Source organism: Protopterus annectens, chromosome 14.part0 (assembly GCF_019279795.1).
Source record: "Protopterus annectens isolate FY-2018-M chromosome 14.part0, PAN1.0, whole genome shotgun sequence".
In the NCBI taxonomy this organism is placed as follows: domain Eukaryota; kingdom Metazoa; phylum Chordata; order Ceratodontiformes; family Protopteridae; genus Protopterus; species Protopterus annectens.
Window position 1 is genome coordinate 1,076,371,462 of NC_056748.1, and position 24,567 is coordinate 1,076,396,028.

A 24,567-nucleotide genomic window follows, 5' to 3' on the forward strand; every position below is an offset into this window, starting at 1 on the left:
CAAGTACTTAAACTCATCCACCTTTACCAACTATACTCCCTACATCCTCACCATTCCTCTACCCTCCCTCTCATTCACACACATATATTCTGTCTTAGTCCTGCTGACATTCATTCCTCTCCTCTCTAAAGCATATCTCCACCTCTCCAGGGTCTCCTCAACCTGGTCCCTACTCTCACTACATATCACAATGTCATCTGCAAACATTATAGTCCATGGGGCCTCCTGTCAGATCTCATCTGTCAACCTGTCCATCACCACTGCAAATAAGAAAGGGCTCAGAGCTGATCCTTGATGTAATCTCACCTCCACCTTAAACGTATTTGTCACTCCCACCGCAGTCCTCACCAATGTCACACTACCCTCGTACATATCCTGTACCACTCTTACATACTTCTCTACCACTCCCAACTTCCTCATAGAATACCACAACTCCTCTCTAGGCACCCTGTCATATGCTTTCTTTAAGTTCACAAAGACACAATGCAACTCCTTTCGACATTCTCTGTACTTCTCCATCAACACTCTCAGAGCAAAGATCGCATCTGTAGTGCTCTTTCCTGGCTTGAAACCATACCGCTGATCACTAATCACCACCTCCCTTCTTAACCTAGCTTCCACTACTCTTTCCCATAACTTCAAGCTGTGACTGGTCAATGTTATCCCTCTGTAGTTACTGCAGCTCTGCACATCACCCTTATTCTTAAAGATAGGTACCAAAACACTTTTTCTCCACTCCTCAGGCATCCTCTGACTTTCCAAAATTTCATTAAATAATCTGGTTAAAAATTCCACTGCCATTTCCCCTAAGCACCTCCATGCTTCTATTGGTATGTCATCTGGGCCAACAGCCTTTCCATTCCTCATCCTCTTCATAGCTATCCTTACTTCCTCCTTGCTAATCTGTTTCACTTCCTGATTCACTATCCCCACATCATCCAACCTTCTCTCCCTCTCATTCTTTTCAGTTATCAACCCCTCAAAGTACTCTTTCCATCTACTCAACACACTCTCCTCACTTGTGAGTACGTTTCCCTCACTATCCTTTATCACCCTTACCTGATGCACATCTTTCCCACTGATGCTCATATATTTTATTGCAGCTATGAAACCATTATCTAATAGTATAAGAATTATATAGATATAAATATTTAAGACAATCAATGCTCATAAAATGTACCAGTCTTTACAAATAATATTTTAATTCTTACCAATGTGGAATTTTCTTTAAAAAAAACAGAATAAAATAATAATAAAGAAATCATTACTAATATTTTAGAGTGAAATTAAATAATAATAAAAAAAGTTATCAAAAAAATCTATAACTGTTATCATAAAAGCAAACTATAAAAAATTGTTCAAAAAATATAATATAAAATAATAAATTACTTGGGAATAACCTTAACATCAATTATAGAAAAATAATAGAAATCAACATGAATAAAATAATACAGGAACTAAGTCAAATAACAGACAGGTGTAACAAAATAATATTTAGATTTCAATTACTGATTAAAATGCTGCTATTAAAAATCTTCAAGTTTATTCAAGCAGTAAAACTCATATAAAAATAATAAAACTAGCAATGATAACCTTATTGTGGTATCCTAACAAGTCTAGAATAGTTTATAATATTTATTAAAACATGGAATAATTGAGGTTTAAGTTACTGTCTTGTGAGATTGTCATTCAGTAAATATGCCTCACCCTTCATACTGCAGTGTGTGACCATGTCCACTGCATGGGTGTGCAGAGTACCCTTAATGACATACAGTGCTGCACTCTGGAATGGGCAGTGACTGCTGCTGACCATTCATAGGAGCAGCAGAACTGTATGCTTGACAGAACTGGTGTAAATTGCAGTATTACAAAGATCAGTAGGAATCCTCAGCACAGTAAAATTAGATAATGCTCAGTTTTTCTTATTTTAGTCTCTTTTACTGTTGAATCAATTTTCCCCCTTCACCAGCCTCCAGTGTCAGTGTTCAAGGTAGTGCTAAATTTTCAGGAACAAAATGTTTATCCCCTTCCCCAGAGAGATATTTAGTTAAAATATCTATTTTTTTATATTCTGCAGATTGATTAAAATTATTTTTATAACTTTTTGTTCACCCACACCATAACCACCATCCAGGCTTGGTATATACAACCACTTTGAAGTGATCTGTTAATACTGAGAGAAATGTTGCCCTAATTATTTTCATCACAAAGTAGTTTGACTGGTCTTTTAGCTTTTTCATGACCATTCTAAAACACCGTGTCCTTAATATTTGAGCAGTTACCCTTGCTCAGAGCAAAACACATACCATATCTGACCATTTTAAGGCCCTAAGCCATTTTTCCCCGATGCTTCCCTTTAATTATGATAACCACTATTTACTGTTATTTATTTTTAAGATCTTATACATCCTGTACTTTTTGAAATCCCTTTTCAAGATAATATGCATTCCAATAATGCCTGTTGCTTCATAGGTAGATAAGAAAAATGTTTTAGCCACTAAATTCATAGGCTGATGTGACTCCTAAGTGCCAAAATCTTGTGCATCGATCCCTCGGTTAAAATGAAAACTATTTTTCTTTCTCTTTCTTGGATCATAGTACGTAATTATGATTGTGTCCCTTTAGTTGTGGGGTGAGACAACTGGATTTATTTCATTTACTTATTTTAATTTTGCTAACTGAAGAAATAGTGCAAAGACTGTTTTTCAGCCACAGCCTGCTCTCAGTGGCAATAAACAGAAAATGTCCATGATTATCCAAAAAGTATGCACAGAAAAACTAAAAGAAACCAGTAGTACAGGCAAGGATATTGGTGCTAGCAAATACATGGTGTGGGAATATTATAGTAATTGAGTAATAATATCATGGTGTAGACAGAGGATTATGATTGGGTCTCTGACTGTAACCCATTCATTATGTGTTTGAGGCGTGGACGCCAAGAAATGAACTTCCTGTTTTGGACTTTCTGATCAGTGACTTTTTGTTTTTCACTTAGAAAGTTAATAGAGCAACATATTTTGCACCCACATCCATCCAACGAGAAGTTTAAAACTCTAAATCTTCACATTATTGATGGTCCAAAGTTGGAAAGATTGACCATAGAATCAAAAACTTTAGAAAGGATAGAGCAACAAATATGAGGTAAAATTAGGGTTGTTATAAAATCATGGTTGGGAGTTATACAGACAGCTGCTATCCAACAAGAGAACCAAGTAGCCGGTAAGCACTGCAGAGTTTTAAAAAGTCAGACTAAAATATTTAATGGCTTCCAACCTTTTTTCTGTTTTAGCTGCCGAGCTCTGCTAATGCCCTAGTATGAGCTAGTGCTTAACAATGCTGATGGAAGTTTTTTTAACACCTTTATTGAATTATCACTTGTGACATAGAACCATTTACATTTATATAAAAGTAATTGAACTGTATTAACATTACGTTTCACATATATTGGTATATATCATATAACCTAAGCAACATTACATAAATTATTAAATTATTGCCCCTTTTTTAAAAAAGCAACATTTTTTATTATACCATCACTTGTGACATAACCAATCATACATTTATATAAATGAAAACAAACCACACCGACACAATTCTAGTTGCAAACATTTTACATCACAAACCATTCTGACACACTCTCAGGTGCAAACATTACATCACTTATGATCTACCCAATTGTTTTCAGTCAAACATTGCAATGCTCATTTACATTGTTGTGCCTTCTGTTAAACTTCATTCCTCCCCTGTACGTATTGTTCCCACAATTCCCATTTTTCTTATGTAGTTTGCGCATGCCTTTTTCTAAATATCTCAGTTCTAGTTGTTTTATCTCTATTACTGTATTCACAACTTCTAATATAAAAGATTAAGCACCATTCTGATGTCCAAAAGGTGCACAACAATATTGCCTTTTGACTGATTTCAGAGTATAATAGGGTGGTCTATGTAATTACATTGTATTTAAGCATTCACAGTGAGCTGAGAATGTCTATCTTCATTAAAATGAGTGTCATTCTCTTAACTACAGTAATTTATTGACGACTTTTAGAAAAGACCTGGTAAACGTTCATTACCAGTATGTACAGAGAATGAATTCTGCCTGAAGACATAGTCTGGGTAGATGAAGCTGAATTATACAGGTTCATTAAACCATGCATACAATGTAATGTCAAGTCACACAGGTTTTAAGTTCCAGATCCTGGATTGCATAGACATGGGTGATGTTGAAGGAGACATCCCGAATATTCTGGAGAAACATGAACTCATGTGGCAATTAAAGCTGAACTCTTTTAGAAAGCCTGGACTAAACTACTACTGTTCAATTAAAAGTGCACTGGAACTTAGAAAATTGCCACATTATTTACAAGACTAATTGTATTTTATTTTATTTTTTTCTACAAATTGGTTTTAAATACCATTTTAAATCATTTGAAATTTAAGTGTATATTTTGTTTCCATCATCATACATATATATTTTTATTTTTATTTTTTTTCTGGTTCTCTTTTTTCCACTTTATTCAAAATGATGGTAATAACAATACTAACTAATTATACAATTATATAGGTTTTTAGGGTTCTTGTACACAGACCTGAAGAAGTCTAGAAGGACGAAAGAGATCTTTGTTAACAATAGGTTATGAAAATAGAAACTGATTTTTACATGTAAAATGTATATGTATATATTTATATATAATTTTTGATCGCAAAATGAACTAAGGTTGATATATTTCCAGCCATGTAGTATATTGCCTTGTATAAAATCACAGACTTAATAATCTACTTAATAATTTGGTTAAATAAGATGTACCATTAAAGTACATTAGGACTATATATTATTATGACAGCTACTAGGTAGGGCAGGACCAGCTCGAATGTCACACTGATGGGGAAGGGATGTGAATTTAACATGTGTACCAATAACACTTTGTTTTACAGCACAATAAACCACTCCCATGCCTGATAAAAAGTATATATATATATATATATATATGTATATATATTTAGAAAGCTTGTGAGGAAATTATTACTCTATTTTTGTTTTACTTGGATCGCTTGTCTGTGTACTTAATAAAGGATTTTCGACTGGAAACAGACTGCCTGCCTTGCTTGGATTACTTTTGAATACTTAGTAATGCTGTAGAATTATATATTTTCTATTATTACTTTTTGACTTGACGAGTTTACGTTCGCTACTTCTACTACTATTGTCTGATCTTATTAATATACAGTGATTAACTAGAAATATATGGACTGAAAATCTTCTACACAGAGAAGTTTCTTACACTGTTTTAAGATATGCTTTTTAAGACTTTTTGAATAAAACCAGTCAGACTTGAGTAACTTTTGAGGCAAAGTATTCCAAACTGAAGAAGCAGTTTTATAGAATGGTCTGTTAAAGATGGCAGTGGTGTATGCGGGGGGGGGTCACGTAATCAAAGGAGAGACAGCTATCTACCCAGGTCCACCAATCTCTAATCACTGTCTCACTTGTTGATGGGGTGTTTTCAATGCTAAATTCTGCCTTGATTAGCGGTTTCCCAAAGGTGGTTGTGTTTGGCTTCAGAATTTTTTAAATACCAGGTGTTAACTCATGTTATTTCATTTTGAAAGGTAAATGTTTCTTTAGCGGAATTGGGAATTATACTCAGTTTAAAGTCATATAAGCAGATCTAGTCAATAAGTGATCATTTATAACAGTTTTAAAGTCAGAGAAATAAGTGCTGAAGGGGGGGGGGGGTACCAAGAAAATATCTGTGGAGAATGCCACTAGCCACCTTCACTCTGAATAGGCATCACCTACATGACCAAGGTGCATTCCGTCCTTGAGATAGTTGACAATCCATTTTGTCACATAGGGTATTTAAGACCATTATCTTATTAACCATTTTTTCATGTGGTGTGGGTTTAAACTCCTTGTTCAGATAAAGATAAACAACAAAGACAGTATGTCCACTGACCACTTCTTGCAACTTTCTCAATGAGGCTGACAAGCTTTAGTAGGCAAAGTCTACCATTTGCAATGCCAAGTTGTTGTGGGATACGTAGAATTATACTTTTATTTCATGATTAGTTGGTGATGACCGAGATAGTCTTTCTTTTATTGCAATATATTAGTATGCTGATTTTTTTATTTGGTTTGTTTTTCCTTTGAGTATTTATAATTTTATTAGTAGTCACCAAATTTGACTCAATGAACGAATCTTATTGTACAGATATTTATAGTCCAGTAGTGAGTGGGACAACAATATCTTCTGTATATCTGTGTAAAGGATGGAATTGGTATTGTGTAAACTGAATGGAAGGATGTTTATGAATATGAAAAATAATAGTAGTCTTGGTAGTTATTTGACTGAAGGTTACCTTTCTTTAATTGTTATTGACTGTAGTGCCCTATTATTTAGTTTGTTTTGGAAATCTAAACCCTCCGACTGGATTGAAATTCCAAATCATGCCCTCCATTTTGTCTGTGAGATTTTCTAGTCTATTTTTTAAATGTGTATCTACATAAGGTTTTCTCCTGAGTTTGCAAAAATTTGAAGCTGTACTAAAGTAAGACTAGAAAACTCTGCATCTTGAATTAAACATCATAGTTAAAGTGATCCTTCTGTATTTTTATAGGGCTACCTTCAATGTTTCTAAATATATGTTTGTATGAATGTATGTTTCTCACTTATCTTTCATATAAAGTGTGTTTGAATGGAGGTTGCAATCTTTGAACATGAAGCTGCCACATAGTTCCTCATGTCTCGGTGCTTTTTTCCCCATGCAGGATCTGAAGACTGTGCTCTCCTTCCCTCAGTACCCTGGGGAGTTTCTGCACCCCGTGGTTTATGCATGTACCGCCGTGATGCTGCTGTGTCTATTAGCCTCGATTATAACCTACATTGTACACCACAGGTAAGGACTCTCTGTTCTATTAAATGAACATGCTGCTTGACCTGTACATTACAGCACATGAACATCAGTTAAACATAAGCTCATTCTGTTAAGTGAGGAATGGTTTCCTCTGTTATTATCACCTGAACACAAATGACAGAAAAGGAAGCAGTCTGATTAGAACCTAATAAACACTGCTCCCAATCAAAGATAACTAAGAGCATTTGTACCTCTAATGACATTAGTTAAAAAGCCTGTTACTACCCAGCAAATACAATTGTTCAACATCACTGATGTTTATAAGAATATATAGAGCAATAGCTACCTCTCTAGACGTGTATATTTAAATAAGTAAATATCAGTAAATGCATATTTATTATACCATGACAGATATTGACAGAATCAAGCATATGCTACAGCAGAAATGCAGCTAAATCATATACTTGCACTGCACATTGCCTCAAAGTTCATCAGTAAATATACATCCACAGATTATTTTGATATCGAGTGGAGCGGTCCTTCTGTGAGACGTACGTCAGGTACAGATGCATATACAGCACTGTGACGTCATGCAACTGTAAAATAAATATTATGGCGTCACGTTGTTTCTGCTCTAGAAACACTGCAGTTATCACTGGTTACCTTGTTTTATCTACAATGTTTTATATGTATTTCATTAACTAAACAAGGGAGTCTGCCGTGTGTGTTTAATATGTTAATAAACACTGTTTACTGAACATAAAGTGAATGGGAATGATTTTGTTTACATTTTCTACTGTAGCATCATTTAACACATTGATTCTAAAGTGACGCACATTTAGTCTTCCTTAGTAGAAACCAAAATGTTCCAGCACAAGGTAAAGTGAAAAGAGAGGGGAATCAGAAGGAATGGTAAAAGCATACCAATCCAAGGAATTTAAAGACTTCTGGAGATGTTTGCATATACCGCTGAGTTTTAAGCACGTATAAAACAGTTAATCCAGTTTTACTTTGTAGAATATTGTTTTGTATGAAAATAATAATATGAAACAGCATTTGTATGCACGCAGAGAGATACCCCCCTCATAGTTTTACAAAGTATAACCAGCTTGTGATGCAATGTACGTCTGGTGAAAATAATCTGCTAACATTGCAATGACTCCCATTAAAGAGAGCAGAACTTTATCTTTTATATGAAACTAGGAATATCCGATTTCACAGAAATGCCTGTCATCTAATGTTTAAATCCTACCTTAAAATACTTGGCATCAGTTCCTGTCTTTTTTCGTTTTTTATTTATTTATTTTTTGTTAGTATTTTTTAATTTTTCACTTCCCCTTTCAGATTAAACGTATAATACACTCTTGCTTCAAGGGAATTCAGATAAAAGTCAAGCAGTCTAGAAACAGTCATGAATATGACTCATCAAAGGCATTGTTATTTTGTGGGGAACAACAGCTGAGAGCACTTGTTGTTTTCCAGGGGTACTACATAGTGTCTGTGGTACCAAACTTTTGACATTGCTTACCTCGGTGATTTGTTGGTTGAGTGCTTTTTTTCAGTAATGAGGCTGTCACCGCTGTTCAGTTTTTTTAACTGCTTTGATAATTTTGCCCCATCCTTTAGTATTGTACCTTGGGTATTAAAAATGTAATTTTAAATTCTAAAGAATGAGTGCATTCAATTTCTATTAAACTGTATCTGCTAGCATGCCCTTAATAAATGTATGACTAAGTAACGCAATGTTTTTTTTTTTGTTGTTCATTACCTATTGACTTTCAGTGACACCGTTGTGCTTCAGAATTTCTATTTCCCATTTACCACAGACTGCATATTATTATGATGCACTGTGTACCTGGATACCTGTCTTTTTTTATAAGTGTGCAGACTGTAGTGTAATAGATGCTACATTGCTCAAATATTTACCATTTTTATTTCTTTGACTGTAGTGATGTTGAATTGGCACATCTCTTGCTTTTAGCTCATAAAAAAATTAAGTTTTTATTTAAGTAGCTATTCCAATGTAAACTGAACAGCACAGTATCCCTTATGGTCTAAGTCCTATTTTTTTATAAATATATAAGGCTACTGAAGCCAGGAACAGTGATATACTAATTGCAGTAATAATCCTTCATTGATCATTTGATGCACCTTTTTGTAAGGGAAAATGAAAGTTGCGATTTCTGGTGTTTGCCCCCCCAAACAATGGGCCAAATTCAGGAAGCCTCCGTGTAAGAGTTATAACTCTTACACGGAGGCTGCAGTGAAACTGTGTGATGTCAGCATGTCATGCATATGCATGAGGTGCATAAGGCATGCTGAATCACACTAGTAACTCTTACACGGTCCGTGTAAGAGAGTAGGGGGCGTGTCTGTAGGCTAAGCCCTGCAAGCGGACACGCCCCTGGAAGACTAGAATGGCTGAAAGTAAACAGCCACGAGAGAGGCCATGGAAATGTGAATAAACACACTACACAACACATGCCCCGATAGACCATCACTGTATAAAGTTAAGAGATGTTATAAAATTAAATTAAAACCTTTTTTTTTTTTAAACCCCGTAAATGTTTGCTACTGTGTGCGCCTGTGTGTGCGGGTGTGCTACTAGCGCAATCACAGTTAGCAGTCAGTGGAAAAGGATATAAGAACTAAATATGCAAAGTAAACCAAGAAGTAATAGCTTGGTGGTAGAGTTGCTGGCCTAAGAGTAGGCAGGCAGGGTTCGAGCCCCCACAACAACTTTTTTTTTTTTTGTAAATAAGCACGAAAAAGCCCCCTGACAGTATTGTACAAATGTAAATGTATTCCCTTTTGTAAAATGGAATGAAATGGAGCATATATTCCGAAGTAACACAATAATAAAAATAGTCAGAAATGTACTGATAGCTAAGCTGCTGTGAGACGGAGTGCCTGTAGCTTAGTAGTGTTTAAAAAGCTGCAAACTGCATGCCCATTGCTAAGCACCGGTTTAATAGGCTGAAACCGTTTGCAACTAGCTGTGCTTAGCTGAACATGTGTGTCACTAGCCAATTAAGGTTTATCCCAGCGCACACCGTTTGCACGCCGCTCCCACAAGCTAACTGCCAGTGCGCATGCGTTACCTCCGCGCAAACGAGCGCAGACCTGGTTTTAAATGCTTAAAAGTGCTTTTGGCATGTTTGATTGACAGGTCCTCAACTCATTTCTGTCAGGAAAATCAAAAGTCAGTTGCCAGAGTCGAACCCAGGATACCATGCACTAGAGTCAAGGTACTTCACCACTAAGCCATGACAGCAATACCATGAAATTCAGAAATAGCATATATATGGGATAAAATCCAGAATGGAGCATGAGAAAGCATTTTCAGTGAAGTAGATACAATTCCAAAACGGCCAATCAGAGAAATGTGCGGGAAAAGCGGCATATATAAGCCCCATAGGCGGGAATACACAGCAGAAACGATTGTAGAACACAGCTGCAGTCAGAATGAGTGGAGTAGGTGAGGGACGTTGCTTTCGAGCACAGCATTGGGGCGTTGAGGAGTCCAGATACATGGTCTGGCTCCTTGTCCATCATCACGAGGCCCAACTCATGCAGGGCCAGGTCTCATGGGGAGCATATAGGGCAGAGGCATGGGACCAGTTGGCTCGTGATCTGACCAGTGCTACTGGCATTCCACGCACTGGTGAGCAGGTCCGTCACCACCATGCGGACCTGAAGCGCATAAGCAAGACCAGTTGACCGAATGGATCCAGGAGGCCTGGGATATGCCCAACGCCCCACTACTGAGTAAGTCACATTTTACTTATGTATGTAAGGATTTCAACTAGCTGATACCATGGAGATGTGTAGTCCAATATTACTTCTTTCGTATTACAGCTGCAGGTGTCCGCTCTATGAATCGCGAGGTGCATGCCCGTAGGCTGGTGCGGATGCGCCACCATGCAGGTTAGTAACCCCACCCAGTACTTGTAAATAAATATTATACTGTAGCATGTATCAGAACACTGCAGTGTATTGATTAAAAGTAATATAATGTGCAAGCAAGATTTGAAAGTCTGCAGGTATGGCTGCAACAAGTTCATCAGTATGCAAGTGTAACTGGAAATATAATTGATAGAATTAAACAGTGCTGTAATACAGATGTCCCACCACTAATTAAAATAGTGTAACCTGCAGTAGTCTCAAGAGTACAGCTTCAGAATCTGAGGTAGTCACATGTGAGATATATCCCCTGTTGAAATGCTGAATCATGACAGAAGTGAGGCTGTTGGAAAGTGTTTGAATCACCACCAGTCTAACATGTGAACAAAGCCTAGAAGTAGCAACCTGAACTGAGAAGTTGCAGGATGTGTGAGAGTGACAGAAAGAGTCATGTATGAATAAATAAAGTAGTAATAACCCCTGAATATATTAGCCCCAGTGTGTTTCTACAGAACTAAATGCATGTGGGAAGTACAACTTAATATCCCAAACTGATTTCAGTGTGTCAGAATCTGGAATGTCAAGGCCAAATGCTGTATATGGTGATCACAGTAAACAATTTTCAGATAGAATGAATGATTATCTGACAGACTAAGCAGCCATAGTTGTCCCCTGTCCTGTCATCAAAGTGTAGCGGGATGATGTATCTGATCAAATTCAAAATAAGTAGGATAGTGATGTATTTGTAACAGGTGTAGCTTGACAGTCAAATAAAATTTATTTTGAAACATCAGCCTCAACTTAATTGTGTACCTTATACAAATGTAAATCAATGTGTAACATATGAATGTGTCATCACTTTCTATCTCCGCCCAACCCTATAATTCCATATAACAACACCCACTAAATAATGGTATGTGAACATTTCATTAATCATGGACATTTGTCCGTTTCAAAAATATATGCATGTCTGTTCGTGCATGTGCCCTGTTCATACCTGCAAATCTGATGGCCTGTTGCCATTAATCAACCCTGCATGTTGTTTGACTGTGTATTTCTGTTCAAATAATGCATGTGATATTGATATGCCCCTTGTTCAATGGTGTTAATACCTGGGTGTTTGTTTGATGGGAATACCAATGCATGCTGTTACAACTAATCTGAATGGAATAAAATGCCACTAACCCAAACTAACATAACAACTCACAAACCTAGAGCGCTTGGGAAGGCGGGTCCCAGCAGACCCACCTCTCCCACCTCAGCTGGCGCCTGCACCTGGCACTAGTGCCCAGGCCGGACCCCCCTCCGGTGGCCCTGTGCCACCTTCGGGTGGAAGCGCTGCAGGGGATGGGGCCGGTCCCCCCTCTGCAAGTGTGGCCGGAGGGGTTCGTCCGGTCTGTGGTGCGAAGGGAGATCCAAGACACTGTTCTTGGGCCCCTACGCCAGCTTGAGGCTCGTGTGGCACAGCTAACGGCCCCGGCTGTTGCCCCGCCTACACAGCCCCCAGCACAGCCCCGTCCTGGGCTGTGAAGAAACAGTGGCAACTGCCTATGGGTGGGGATATCAGTTCCACTGTTGCCATCTGTGGGCTCATGCATCTTGGAAATCCCAAACTCCGTCCCCGTCAATTGTGTAACCCCCCCACGTGTGTCATACACCGCCCCTGTATGCGTCTTGTCTGTCTTGTCTGTTAACCTACCCAACCTACCTCCCCAGCTATACCGACTTCCTTCACCTGACATACCACTCTCACCTGAAAAAAAAAAAAAAAAGGGCACTCTGTACCCACAAAAAAATTACGCCCCATACATAGCTGTCCATGTCGCACACATGTCTGCTTGACATTGAAACAGTTAATTACAATTGGCTCTACAACAAATATTAATGTTGTCCTGACACCTCTCTCAGGGGTGAAAGGTTTCCAATGTCTCACCAAAATACATGGAAATGCACAGCTGTTGCTGCCAAAGACATGGGCATCTATGGGCCTTACCTACATCCCTCCTGCAAATGCCACGCTTGTTTCCCTACTGTCTTACCCTCTTTGTGACCCCTTTTTCACCACTTTCCTGTCACCCCTTTTTCTTTTCTTTGAAAGAAATTAGCTGGTGCGCTTGTGTTAGCGGAGCTCACCGCCAGTGCGCATGCGTGAGCTCCGCGCAAATGAGCGCAGACCTAGTTTTAAGTGCTTAAAAGTGCCTTTATGGCACTTTGATTGACAGGTCCTGTACTCATTTTGAAAGTCTGGAAAGAAAAATAAAGACCCACTGTCAGTCTCGAACCCAGGACCTTGGTAACATTAGTCTGTATGACCTACCACTAAGCCATGCCTGCTTTACAAGAACACAGTACTAAAATAAATATAACATGTAATAGTAGGAATCAGTATAAAGGCAATATAGGAGGTGTACTATCCAAAGCATGTCAGGTAGAGTTTCAATGGCCAAATTACTGGATTCCCAAACTAGTTCAGTATTAACAGAAACAGCCCTGCTACTTGTTAGCTTGTACATAATAAAGTAAGGTAATGTACATATATGAAGGTATGTATATCTACACATACAGATATATAAATATATATTAATACATATGAAATATAGTTGTAGGTGTCAGTATCCATACACACTCACTACAGGAAACAGTGAAGATAAATGCAGCAACCAGAATCTGCAACACAGCCTGGCTCCTGTGAGACCTACTAACCCCTTTAACTGCTTAAAGGTGCCTCCAGCACTTTGATTGATAGGCCCCATACTCAAGTCACAAGCAGAATATAAGCATACTAGTAGGCCCTACCCCAAGACCATTGTAACACTAGTCTGTATGACCTACCACTAAGCCATGACTCTCCTACAGGAATATAGTGCTAAATAAGTGGAACATGTAATAGTAGGAATGAAGATAAAGGCAATATAGTATGTCTACAACCCAAAGCATGTCAGGCAGACTTTTATAGTCCCAATTACTGGATTCCCATACTAGTGTAGTGTTAACAGAAACAGCCCTGCAAATTGTTAGCTTGTACCCAATAATGTCAGCTAATGTACATATATGAAAGTATGTATATGTACACAGATATATATATATTTATATAGCAATACATATGACATATAGTTGTAGGTGTCAGTATGCATACACACTCACTACAGGGAACAGGCAAGAGAAATGCAGCAACCTGAATCTACAACACAGCATGAAGCATGGTAGATGTACTAACCTTCACACTCACAGAACACTGTCAACAGCATACCAGCATGGTCCACGCCCTACAATCTGAAAGGGCAATGCCTATCTCACATACCCTTTTATAGCAGTGTCCTGAAATCACAGTGAGACATGCAATCAGTACACACCTGGCTGCATGCAATTAGCAAATGCTGTCTTACAATTGGTGCAGAGGCCATCACATGGACCTATGCAGATACCTACAAAAGCAATGAGTACCCACACTACACTCATGCAATACATTCATTGCACAAAACCGACAGAGAAAGAGAGAGAGAGACAGAGAGAACAAAACAGAAATAAAGACAGCCAGCAGCAAAACCAGCAGCAGCAAACTTCAAGCAGCACCAGTGACACACCAACAGCTGCCACAAACACAGGTAATGCAAAGTAGCAGGTTAATACTGCGTTTACTGTGACACCTCCAAATGTATCATAGTTCACTATCTATAGGTATGTGCATGAGATAGGTTGTGTGTACATAGTCCTGAAATATAAACATATGTAATATTGCTGTACATGTTACCCATACTTAACACTTCCATAGCTTAGAACACAAGGCCAGTTGTGCATATGATGCAGTAGTTCCCAGGGTCAGTAGAGGTTCCTCCTCATTGGTGTGGGACCACTGTGTATGTATGGCACTGTTCAGGTACATATCCTGTAGTATGGCCAGGGATTAATATCAGTCTGTCATGTGGTGCTATGTCCTCCAGGGGTGAATGTAGCACACATCCAGGGATACCATTTCGTAACAGTGATGCTATGTGTTCTGCAATGATGAAGGTGGCTCTCACCTGGACATGTGAGAGGATAGGGAGGTGACAGTCATTTGGGATAACTAATACCACATGTGTAGAAGAATGGGGGAGGGGGTACCTGCACCTAAACTGTCTGCAACAATGTTGCCAATATCTGTGCATGTGGTGAATGTGAAGCATCTTAACACTGCTGACCACAGATGCCTTGCTGTCATGTGAATCTGCCCTGTGCTGCAGTAGCCTCCTACTATTTTTATAGAATATGCCTGTATCCGTACTCCACTGGACATGATTAATAAGTGGTGTGCAGTTGTTCTGGGTTAGATATGTGTGTGCACAGTACATGCAGTATGTGGGATGTCTGTGGTAAGCATATGCAAAGGTGCTGGCGGTGTGTGTTGTGGCTACCACTGGCACAGTGGGCTGCATGGATAGCATCACTGTCATAACTACTGAATAACTGTGTAATTAAATGCATACATAGCAAGGTAGTGTACTGTGCTTGTGGTGTTGTTCGGATATGTAAATCCAGGCTGAGTAATGTGTGCACATCACAGGGTTGGGTTGGATGGCAACACACATCCAGTATGTAGGGATGAACATCCAGAATGTGTCAGACGTGTCGCCTGTGCAGAAGTATCCGGCCATTACCTGTGCATCCCCCACAACACACACACATGCAGCATATGGCAGAAGTACTATAGCAGTACACACATGTTCATAGGTTCATACTAGGCTATTTGCCCTAGGGCATTGGTAAGCCTAGTAGAATGTGTTTGTCTTTCACCACCCAATTACAAGTTATGCTGCTATGCCCTTGTCCGATGTTAGTATACTGTGCCTCTGTCTAACAGTGACATAGAAGTGATACCTGGGGTACAACTATAATCTACATCCAGTCATCCAGATTCCTATGGAAGAGAGTCAATGAGGGACTCTGCCTAACCTGTAGTGTCAGCTCATTACAGAGTGAAGGGAGCCTCTCAGTCAGGAATATGCCCCTCCAGCATGTCCATGGATGTCAGTGCTGAGGTCCAGCTCTCCTGAGCATGTGGCTGTATGGGACTCTGATTGCCTGAGGTGCAGCATGTTCATTACTGCTGGGTAGGACATGGCTGTATATGGCACGCACAGATTGCCTCTGAACTGGCAATAAGCCACTGAGTCCAGCGGGATTTACTTTACCTGGGAAGCATATGACATCTGTGTGAGCCATTGCATCCCCTTGATGAGGTACTGTTGTCCTGTACCAGTTGCTGTGGGTGTCTGGTTAGGTACATCCCAAAAGGTGCATTGTACGCAATTATAGGCTTGATGATGGATGAGTAAAGTGGCACAATGACCTCCCCTGCCATACATGTGAATCCCTCATGATTAGCTGGGCTATATAACATGTCTTTCAATCCACATTGGCCATGTGGTTGACAAATGACAGACCGCTACCATGTTTCTACCCCAGGTCCCCAACTACGTCTTCTGTACTCAATGGCCTAACACCTATGTTGTACTGTGCCACCAATGTGGAGGCATGGGAATCTGCATTGAATACTGATACTCCCCCTCCTTTGTTCAAGTGTTGTGGCCGACAAGAATGGTAACAGCTATAACCTGGTAGTACTGGTGTGCTCCTGTGAAACCTGAAACAGGTTCATGTTACTGCACAGATATCGATGTCCAGCATGTCAAGTAGGGTTTTGAGTGTGTGCATCCTTAGGTCTAGACTTCTGGTGTTGAGTAGCATCACTCTCACTTCCTCATCCTTTGTGATACAAATGGATGTTGGTTTGCCTTATGAGCCTTGCCTAATACAGGCACTATGGGTGTAGCAAGAGTCTCTGCCAAATTCCAATGGGACAGGGGTGACAGGTGCAAGCTGTCCCTAGCAAAGCATACCACCCCAAGATGGCAGGCATTGGCACACCTGTGAATGACACCAGTATGTCAGTCAATTGTTGGAAGGGATCATCGTGCCTTGATATTGTGGCATGGTTCTAGGTGAGGGTAGGATGCTACTCAAGGTCAGGGTCAAACTGTCTTGGGCTACGTGCTCAGAGAGCTCTGTACTGTCTCATGTCATGTAGTCCAGGGAGGAATGTGTCAGGCCATTCACACCAGCATGGACAGTGACTGAGTCATACCTGTACCTGCCTTGGGGTTACCTGAGTGTTTGTGTTATGTGGCAGGTCATAGTGCCTGACAGGCTGCACACCGTGACCCTCACCTCGTTAAGCCTGGTGAATGTGATGTTAGTGTGCCTGATGATAGAGGCACCTAGTACAGGTGTATGAGGTGTGTTGTTAACTGTTAATGGCTGTGAGTGTTCAGCACATTGGCTTTGTGTGATATGTGTTGCACATGTTCGTTTATGTGGTAGTGGTTGCATGGATGTCTGCTTAGGAGGTCTCTGCTGCATAGGCATAGCTGTGGTCTGAGCCTACAAGTATGATCATGTGTGATCATGTGTTAGGTCCGCTGTTGTGGTAGGTCTACGTGAGACTGGAAGTGTAGTGAGTGATCCCCTTTGCCACCTGACTGGTTATGGCGGTATTGAGTAGACAGAGCCTAGCCTCCAGTCTGGTATATGGTTGCATCACTCACATGAGTTTGAATTTGTTGTTAGGAGGAGGGGGTTGTCTGTGTACATGCATCTGTTCTAACATTGTCTCTGGAGTACCACACTCACCAGCTGGACTGGGGAGGGAACTGACAACTGACCTGTGGACATGCTAGAATATTATTGTGAACTCTGTAATCACTAATGATTGAAAACAAGGTCCAGTGGGGAGTGAGGGTGTACTGACATTACCTACAACTGCTGACTGATATAAAAGTGTCAGTGAGCAAATGCCAGGTAACCTAAGTGCAATGTGTCACAATGAAGTAAATGCAACAATGACAAGCAGTCACTTGCTGTCATGTGTAACATGGAAGTGCGTACAGTAAGCAATGCAGATAACAGTAGTGAGTCACAGATGTGTTGAGAAGATGTGTACTATGTGGAAGTAGCATACCAGTGAAATAACAAGCTAACAGATAACAAGCATATAAACAAAGGTAGATCCAGGAGGCCTGGATGTAGTGTTTGCTACAACAAACAAGGTGTAGCAATGTCAGTAAGATACAGCTCAGATATGCAGGCACTATAAACCTGAAACCAGATGTCCCCAGCTATGAATGGCAGAGTACAGCCTATTGTCACACATGAGTGCAGACCACAAACCTCGTTAATGTTAAATAACTGGCCTGAAGGCCAACTGCCCATACCAGAAGTAATACACTTGTACACTGGGCCCACAATCAGCAGTTCCCAACTTCAATGGATGAAAGATATGTGTCCTGCCACCACAGTGCTTGCCACCAACCTCCCTAATGTAAAACAACTGGTCTGAAGGCCAAGTACTTAGTACAAATGACATAGAATGATAGCTACACTGTAATCAGGTTTTAACCAATCAGTAATAAGTAGAAGTTAACACTCCCTGTATAGAATGTGTACCATGTATTGTTGAGATACTATGCTGATAACCTGTTTGTGTACCTTTCCAGATAGACATGGCACCAAAAAGGAATCCTGCCTACTCTGCTGCAGAGGATGACGTGATCCACCAGAGCCTGGTGCGTGACTATGCCATCCTGTTCTCACGCACCACCCAGAATCAGCAGGAGAGGTCTGCACTGTGGCAAAACCTCGTTAGCAGGATAAATGATGTTGGCATGCATGATAGGACATATGAGCAGGTGAGACATCACTGCAGTGATTTGATAAGAAATGTCCGCCAGTGTGCTGCAGCTATCCGTAGGCAACAGGTTGCCACAGGTGGGGGGGGTGGCCACACATCCCCCCCTCACCAGACAGGAGGGGCTACTGCTAAGTGTTGTGGATCCAGCCCCAGAACAACAGCAATAATCATGCATCCTGATGGAGGTTGGATCCACACAGCAGCAAGACAGCGAGCGTGCAGGTAAGATGCCATATTCATTTATTGTTATTACTTTTACATTTGTTGACCCAGATAGTCTAGCTGGATATAAGTTAATTTTCAGTAGAGGCCTGTGGAGAAAAGCTCCACACATAACGTAATAAAGGCAGACAGACAAGTTGTCAATACAGACAGCCAACATAATAGAATTGTACACCAGCCTGTTAATTAAATCAACATACATGTAAGGAAGTCAAACAGTTTAGAGTCATACACAATGTACCATTGGTTTCAAAGCAATCCTACCTAAAGCATAATGGTTATGCAATAAGGCAAAAGCCATATACATAATAGTTAGGGCTCAGAAGGGTAGAGAAGTAGAAGGAGTATGACAGATACAATGATATGGAAGAGGCAGCAGTCAAGAAGGGAAGTGAGGAAAAGAAGGAAGACAGTCAAGAGGAGGTGGGAGGGATGGGAGAAGTAGGTCAGAGCATAGAAGGACATCAAGGTGAAAGAAACAGGGTAGAAGCTAGTTTCTATGCACAATGAGGGGTTAAAGGTGAAGAGAGGGTAGGGAGAGGGACGTTAGCCTGGACTCCAAGAAGAACAAAGCCAGTGGTTTTGGAAGTACAGTTTGAGTTGACGTTTGAAGAGAGGTAAGGGTGAGATTAGAGTTAACTCCTGGTATGTACATATGACTGTTCTGTACGCTGTTACTTCATGCATGCATAAGGTGTGCATGTGGTATGTATCTGTCATCATGATATATATACAGACATGATGTGCAGCTGATGTGTATAAGGGAACTAGTGTACTACTGTACTGTATCATGTGCAAAACGAATGGCACACATGTGCCCACTGACATTACTCTCTTCACACTTCCAGGTCCCTCCCATCTAGCAATGAGGCAGGCCATACATGCTGGTGAGTCTTTTAACATTATCTGTAAAACAATTTATAAAACTAGGAAGAGTAGTGTAACTCTGTAGTAGACATGCTGGTGACTGTGTTCACAATAACTGTAATTGACAGGTAGTAAATTGAGTAGTGTAACACGGTACTGATGTGTGTGTTTACTGTGGGGTGTGCATGTGTGCAAGTGTGCCTGTGCCCAAGTGTGCATGTGTGTTAGTGTCCATGAGTGCATGTGTCCATTTCTGAATGTGTGCATTAGTATTGAAGTGCATCTCTTTCAAATATGTATTGAGACTGTAATCTGTGTTCCATGTTTTCCTCCCGTAGGTTCTGGTGCTGCTCTGGTGACCTGCAGCAGGGAACCTGAATCTTGTGCCCCAGGTACTGATGATGATGAAATGTCTGTAATGGTGCAGGAAGGTGTGTCTGGGTCCGCCATTGGTCAGCCAATTGACAGTACACAGCTTTCAACCCCGTCAATGCGCACAGTCATCCTGCCGTTACATCCTTTGTCACCATTGTCCCTAGGTGATGGACAGTCAGCAGTGGGCATAGATCAGGGTAATGTGGTACCTGTGGTACATGCATCCCCACAAGGCAGCCATGAGCAGAGGCCTCCAATGGTACCATGCAGACAGTCGCCCATGGGTTCTCGTGAGGGCATCCGTGGCCGTACTGCCTCTGGCCGACGTGCCCAAGGAGGTATGTCAACCTCCACTATGTTTAGAACTGTCATGCAGGCACAGGCACGTATGGAAAGGTACACCAGACAGGGTCTGAGGGAGCTGAGAGCATGTCGCATAGCCATGACAGACGGCATGCGTGATGTTGCGAATGCTATCCGTAACTTCACAGATGTCGTTGACAGACGTTGTGGGGGCATAGAACAGCTGCTCCACAACCAGATGTCCATGGGCCAGGGCGATGGTGTGCGTTTGCGATGTTGATGTGGCCGTATGCCAGCAAGAGCACCAGCTGGCAGTGGCCGCGGACGACAACAGGCCCACTCGCGTGCCTCAAGTGCCAGCACCAGCCCCAGCAATGCTGGGTCTGTGCTGTCATCCAGACGCCCCAGGAGACCACGTGCACATGGCTCTGGACAGTCCCAACAGGGAACTGTGTCCAGTCAACACACCCCTGCTTCCGATGACAGTACCCAGTCTGGGTTAGTACTGGATACGGCCCGTAGCACCCCTGCCAGGCACAGGTACCGTGTCCGTGCCCACAGACACTGATCTGGATGACCTGACAGGTGCAGTCTGTGGCTGTCCACAAAACCCTGTACATGGCAGCCATTATGTGGGACTGTGTGCGTGCTTACACACATGCAGAAACCTAACACCTAGGGCAAACACATACACACACACACTGCACCAACAACGGTCCACCCTGTACTGCTGCCCCTCACAAACACACATACACACACATGTCAATTGGTGTTACCAGTGGCCGGCTTGGGCATACCTAACCCACACCCTGTGCATATGATGACACTGTGCCACCTCCTGCATACTACAACATCGGTGCAGGTAAAGGTAAACACGTTGCTGATGCACAGGGTGACTACATAGATGTGTATAAGTAGTAACATGTTGGTAACTGTTGACTGTTGCAGTATAATTGTGTGTATATCCCAGCAGTCCTGCTGCAGTAACTGTATGAATGTCCTCAATTGTTATCTGCACCCATACTACTTAACAAAGTGTACCAGCTGCACACCATCACATGCTAACATTGACTATGGCAATGCGCATCTTGTGCTATTATGTAGATTCAGCTACATGTATCTGTTCTGTCACACATGCATTTATACACACCCTGCTACCCACACACATGCACATGCTCACCTGCCATTCCCATTATTTATCACCCTACATGAGTAGCTGTTGATACATGACAGGTACACATTTCAGAAGTGCACTATGTTGTTTACTACTGGCATCCCCTTCTCTACCTGTACTCACAGGGTGCAGGCAACCTCATCAGTTGGAAGATGTAATGTGCATCAGGTACTGTAGTACCCTGATTGCCACATCAAACATGTTTCCCATACGGAAATGCACACACAGACACATCCCACATCCACACACTTGCCACATTCAGGCTTCAGAACACTATCTAGGTATATTCGGTACATGTGCGTGTTACAGTAGCATGTAACACTATACTGAGTACTGGCAGTTAGTTGTCTGTTGTCATGTTGTCTGTATAGAATAAAAGAATTGTTTGATTATCCTACTCCGTTTTGTGGACATTACTTGAAGAAGTGTTACCTTACATGTGTTATCAGTACCACCACCTTCTGTTTTGTAGTTTTGTTTGTATAGGGTGCTATCAACATCACTGCTTGTTAAGGGTAATGACCACCATGCAGTGCATAGCCCCATGTGGCAAAAGCCACATCCCACCCCATCATTGTGCACACACACTAACCCCACCAACAGTAAAACACATACTTTCCATTTGCAAGATTCAAACCCATACCTAACTGTGCAATGACAGTAGAAACAGACACATTAGCAGAGTGTGCTATTTGCAGTAGTTGGAGAAATCTTTACTAATGCTGTACTTAGAGGGTGCTGACATCATCTGTGTGTAGGAGGAGGGATGTGCACCCTGTAGTGTGTTCTCCCAGTTGGCAAAAGGCAGTTAACCCTCCCAGCATAGTGCACACACATAAACCACACTCATACTAACACACATACATTCCCTTTGCAGGATTCAAACCCCTACCTAACTACGTTATGACACTGAAGAAAGACGCATTAGCAGAGCATGCTATGCAAATTACTGGAAGACTTTACTACAGGTGATATAGTTATACAGTCCTGACATCATCAGTGTTTCAAAGGGGATCTGCATCCTGTACGATACTGTCACGGTTGCTAATAGGGACATTTCCCACACACACACATCGATGTGTTGGAGGTTTGCATATGTGCGGGATCCAGAACTCCAGTGTGATTAGTATATGGTTTGATTGCAACAATGAGGGATATACTCCCAGTGGTGAGCAGTTTGTACTCATGTTTGTAAAGATCAGCTCTAGTATATCTGCCCCTCTTGTGGGAAGGTTGTTTACCTGTTCCATAGCCAAAGAATGTCTGATCAATGGGAACCTTAGAGCTTGGGTATTGTGGCTTGTGTAATGTTCACAGTCTATGTTTGGGTAGCTGGCATCACCCAGTATGATGGTGTTTGCAGAGTAATCTAAACTCTCCTGTGTCAGCATGAAGGCTGTGTGGGAGTCCTGAGTTTGAGAGGGTGCTGTAAGAGCTCCTCTGTGTCTCTTTCCATGTGGTCCAGGGAGGTACATCTCAGGTTGTTTGCACCAGCATGGACAATGTCTGCCTCATAGCTGTACTTGCTGTGGAGTGACCTGTGTGCCTGTGTTATGTGGCACATTCTATCACCCAACAGGTAGCTGACTGTGACCCTCACCTTGCTCTGTCTGGAGGGCGCCACGTCTGTCAACAGCTCATGTCAAGCAAGTGCACACCCCTCATAAATGATGTGGAAACCTTCAAAGGCCCAAGGCCTGTTGAAAATATGGACCAGACTGCAGATACCTGTATAGAGGCATTCTGTGGACACATTCAGGAATGCATGGATCATGAAGCCACATATGAAAGCATGACCCAATTCTCCAAAGGCAGATGTCCTGGGCGGACACCAGCCATAAACACACTATACAATAGAAGGATGACGCCACTACATGATACAACAACCTCCCAAAATGTGAAGGCACCACTGATGAGTATTGGAAGACAACTACAGGCACCCATATGATTGTCTAAGGCCATCTTTGAGAGAGGATTCCACAAGCCACTGAGGATAATCACAAGGCTGCCTGTAGTTATGTTAGTAACCTGGGTGGTACTACCCAGATATGCTCAGAGGTAATCCAATATGTCACACAAAATATAAAACACACAGACATTGCCATCATCCTAGTGGACAGGTTCAATGCTGCCTTCTCTCCCCACCACACCAAAAGGGAAAATATGTCTCGCAGCACAGTGCTTCCCCCCCTGACATCACAGATGCTCAGGTAAGAGATGCCCTTCCCAAAGCAATAAACACTGCATCAATGGGACCAGACAGTGTCCCAGGCTGTGTCCTACATGAACCACAAGAAGAGCTACACCCAGACATAACACCACTGTTCAATCCCAGCCTTAATACACGATATGTGGCCAGAGAGTGGCATACAGCAACAGTGGTCCCTCAACATGCAGGTGGTGCCGTCACGGATCCTGGACACTACTCGCCCCATATGTCTGACTAGCTTTGTCTGCAAAGCTATGGCAAGGATCATCATGAACCTCACATATCTAGATATTGTGGACCTACAGACATGTCACCATACACAGTTTGGCTTTGTCAATGGCAAATCCTGCCTATCAAACCTGTTTGATTTCTTTGAAACAGTCACCAAGGCCACTGTCAAGGGGTAGGAGGTCCACACAGCCTACCTGGACCTTGCATAAGCCTTGGATACAATACCCCACTTGTGCATTCTAGGGAAGCTCACCAGTGTACATATTAACCCCTATGTCACTATGGGTATTGCACAGTGGCTCAAGGGCAGAACACACATGGTAGAATTGCTGGAGCCATGTCAGCCTCCAACCTGGTACAAGTGGTGTCCCACAAGGCACAGCCCTAGGAGCTGTCATGTTCATTATATATTTGTCATAGGTACAGGCCAACATGGAAGTACTGTGGCTCAGCAAGTTGCAGGTGACTGCAGACCGAACACCATAATCAACTCACCAGCTAACACACGCATCCTCCAAAAGGGACTCTTGCAAACACACTTGTGCCACAGCCATGGCCTCAACATGAATGACAGAAAGAGTATAGTCATCCCTTTGTCAAACACTAAGTGACCACAACGTAGCACATATGTGTTAATCCAGTAAGTGCAGACCAAGGAATTATGGACCTTGGGGTACGAAGGTTGATAGCATTCTACCATTT

General features: G+C 41.6%; 1 protein-coding gene across 2 annotated transcripts in view; it reads left to right on the top strand.

Annotated features, from left to right (window-relative positions):
- ADGRA1 (adhesion G protein-coupled receptor A1) overlaps nt 1-24,567 on the top strand; it is a 1,550,322-nt gene that overhangs the window by 809,402 nt on the left and 716,353 nt on the right. For both annotated transcript variants that reach the window (XM_044056875.1, XM_044056876.1), the window contains exon 3: nt 6,770-6,897. In XM_044056875.1, coding sequence (XP_043912810.1) covers nt 6,770-6,897 — 128 coding nt within the window. The remainder of the gene's footprint in view (nt 1-6,769; nt 6,898-24,567) is intronic.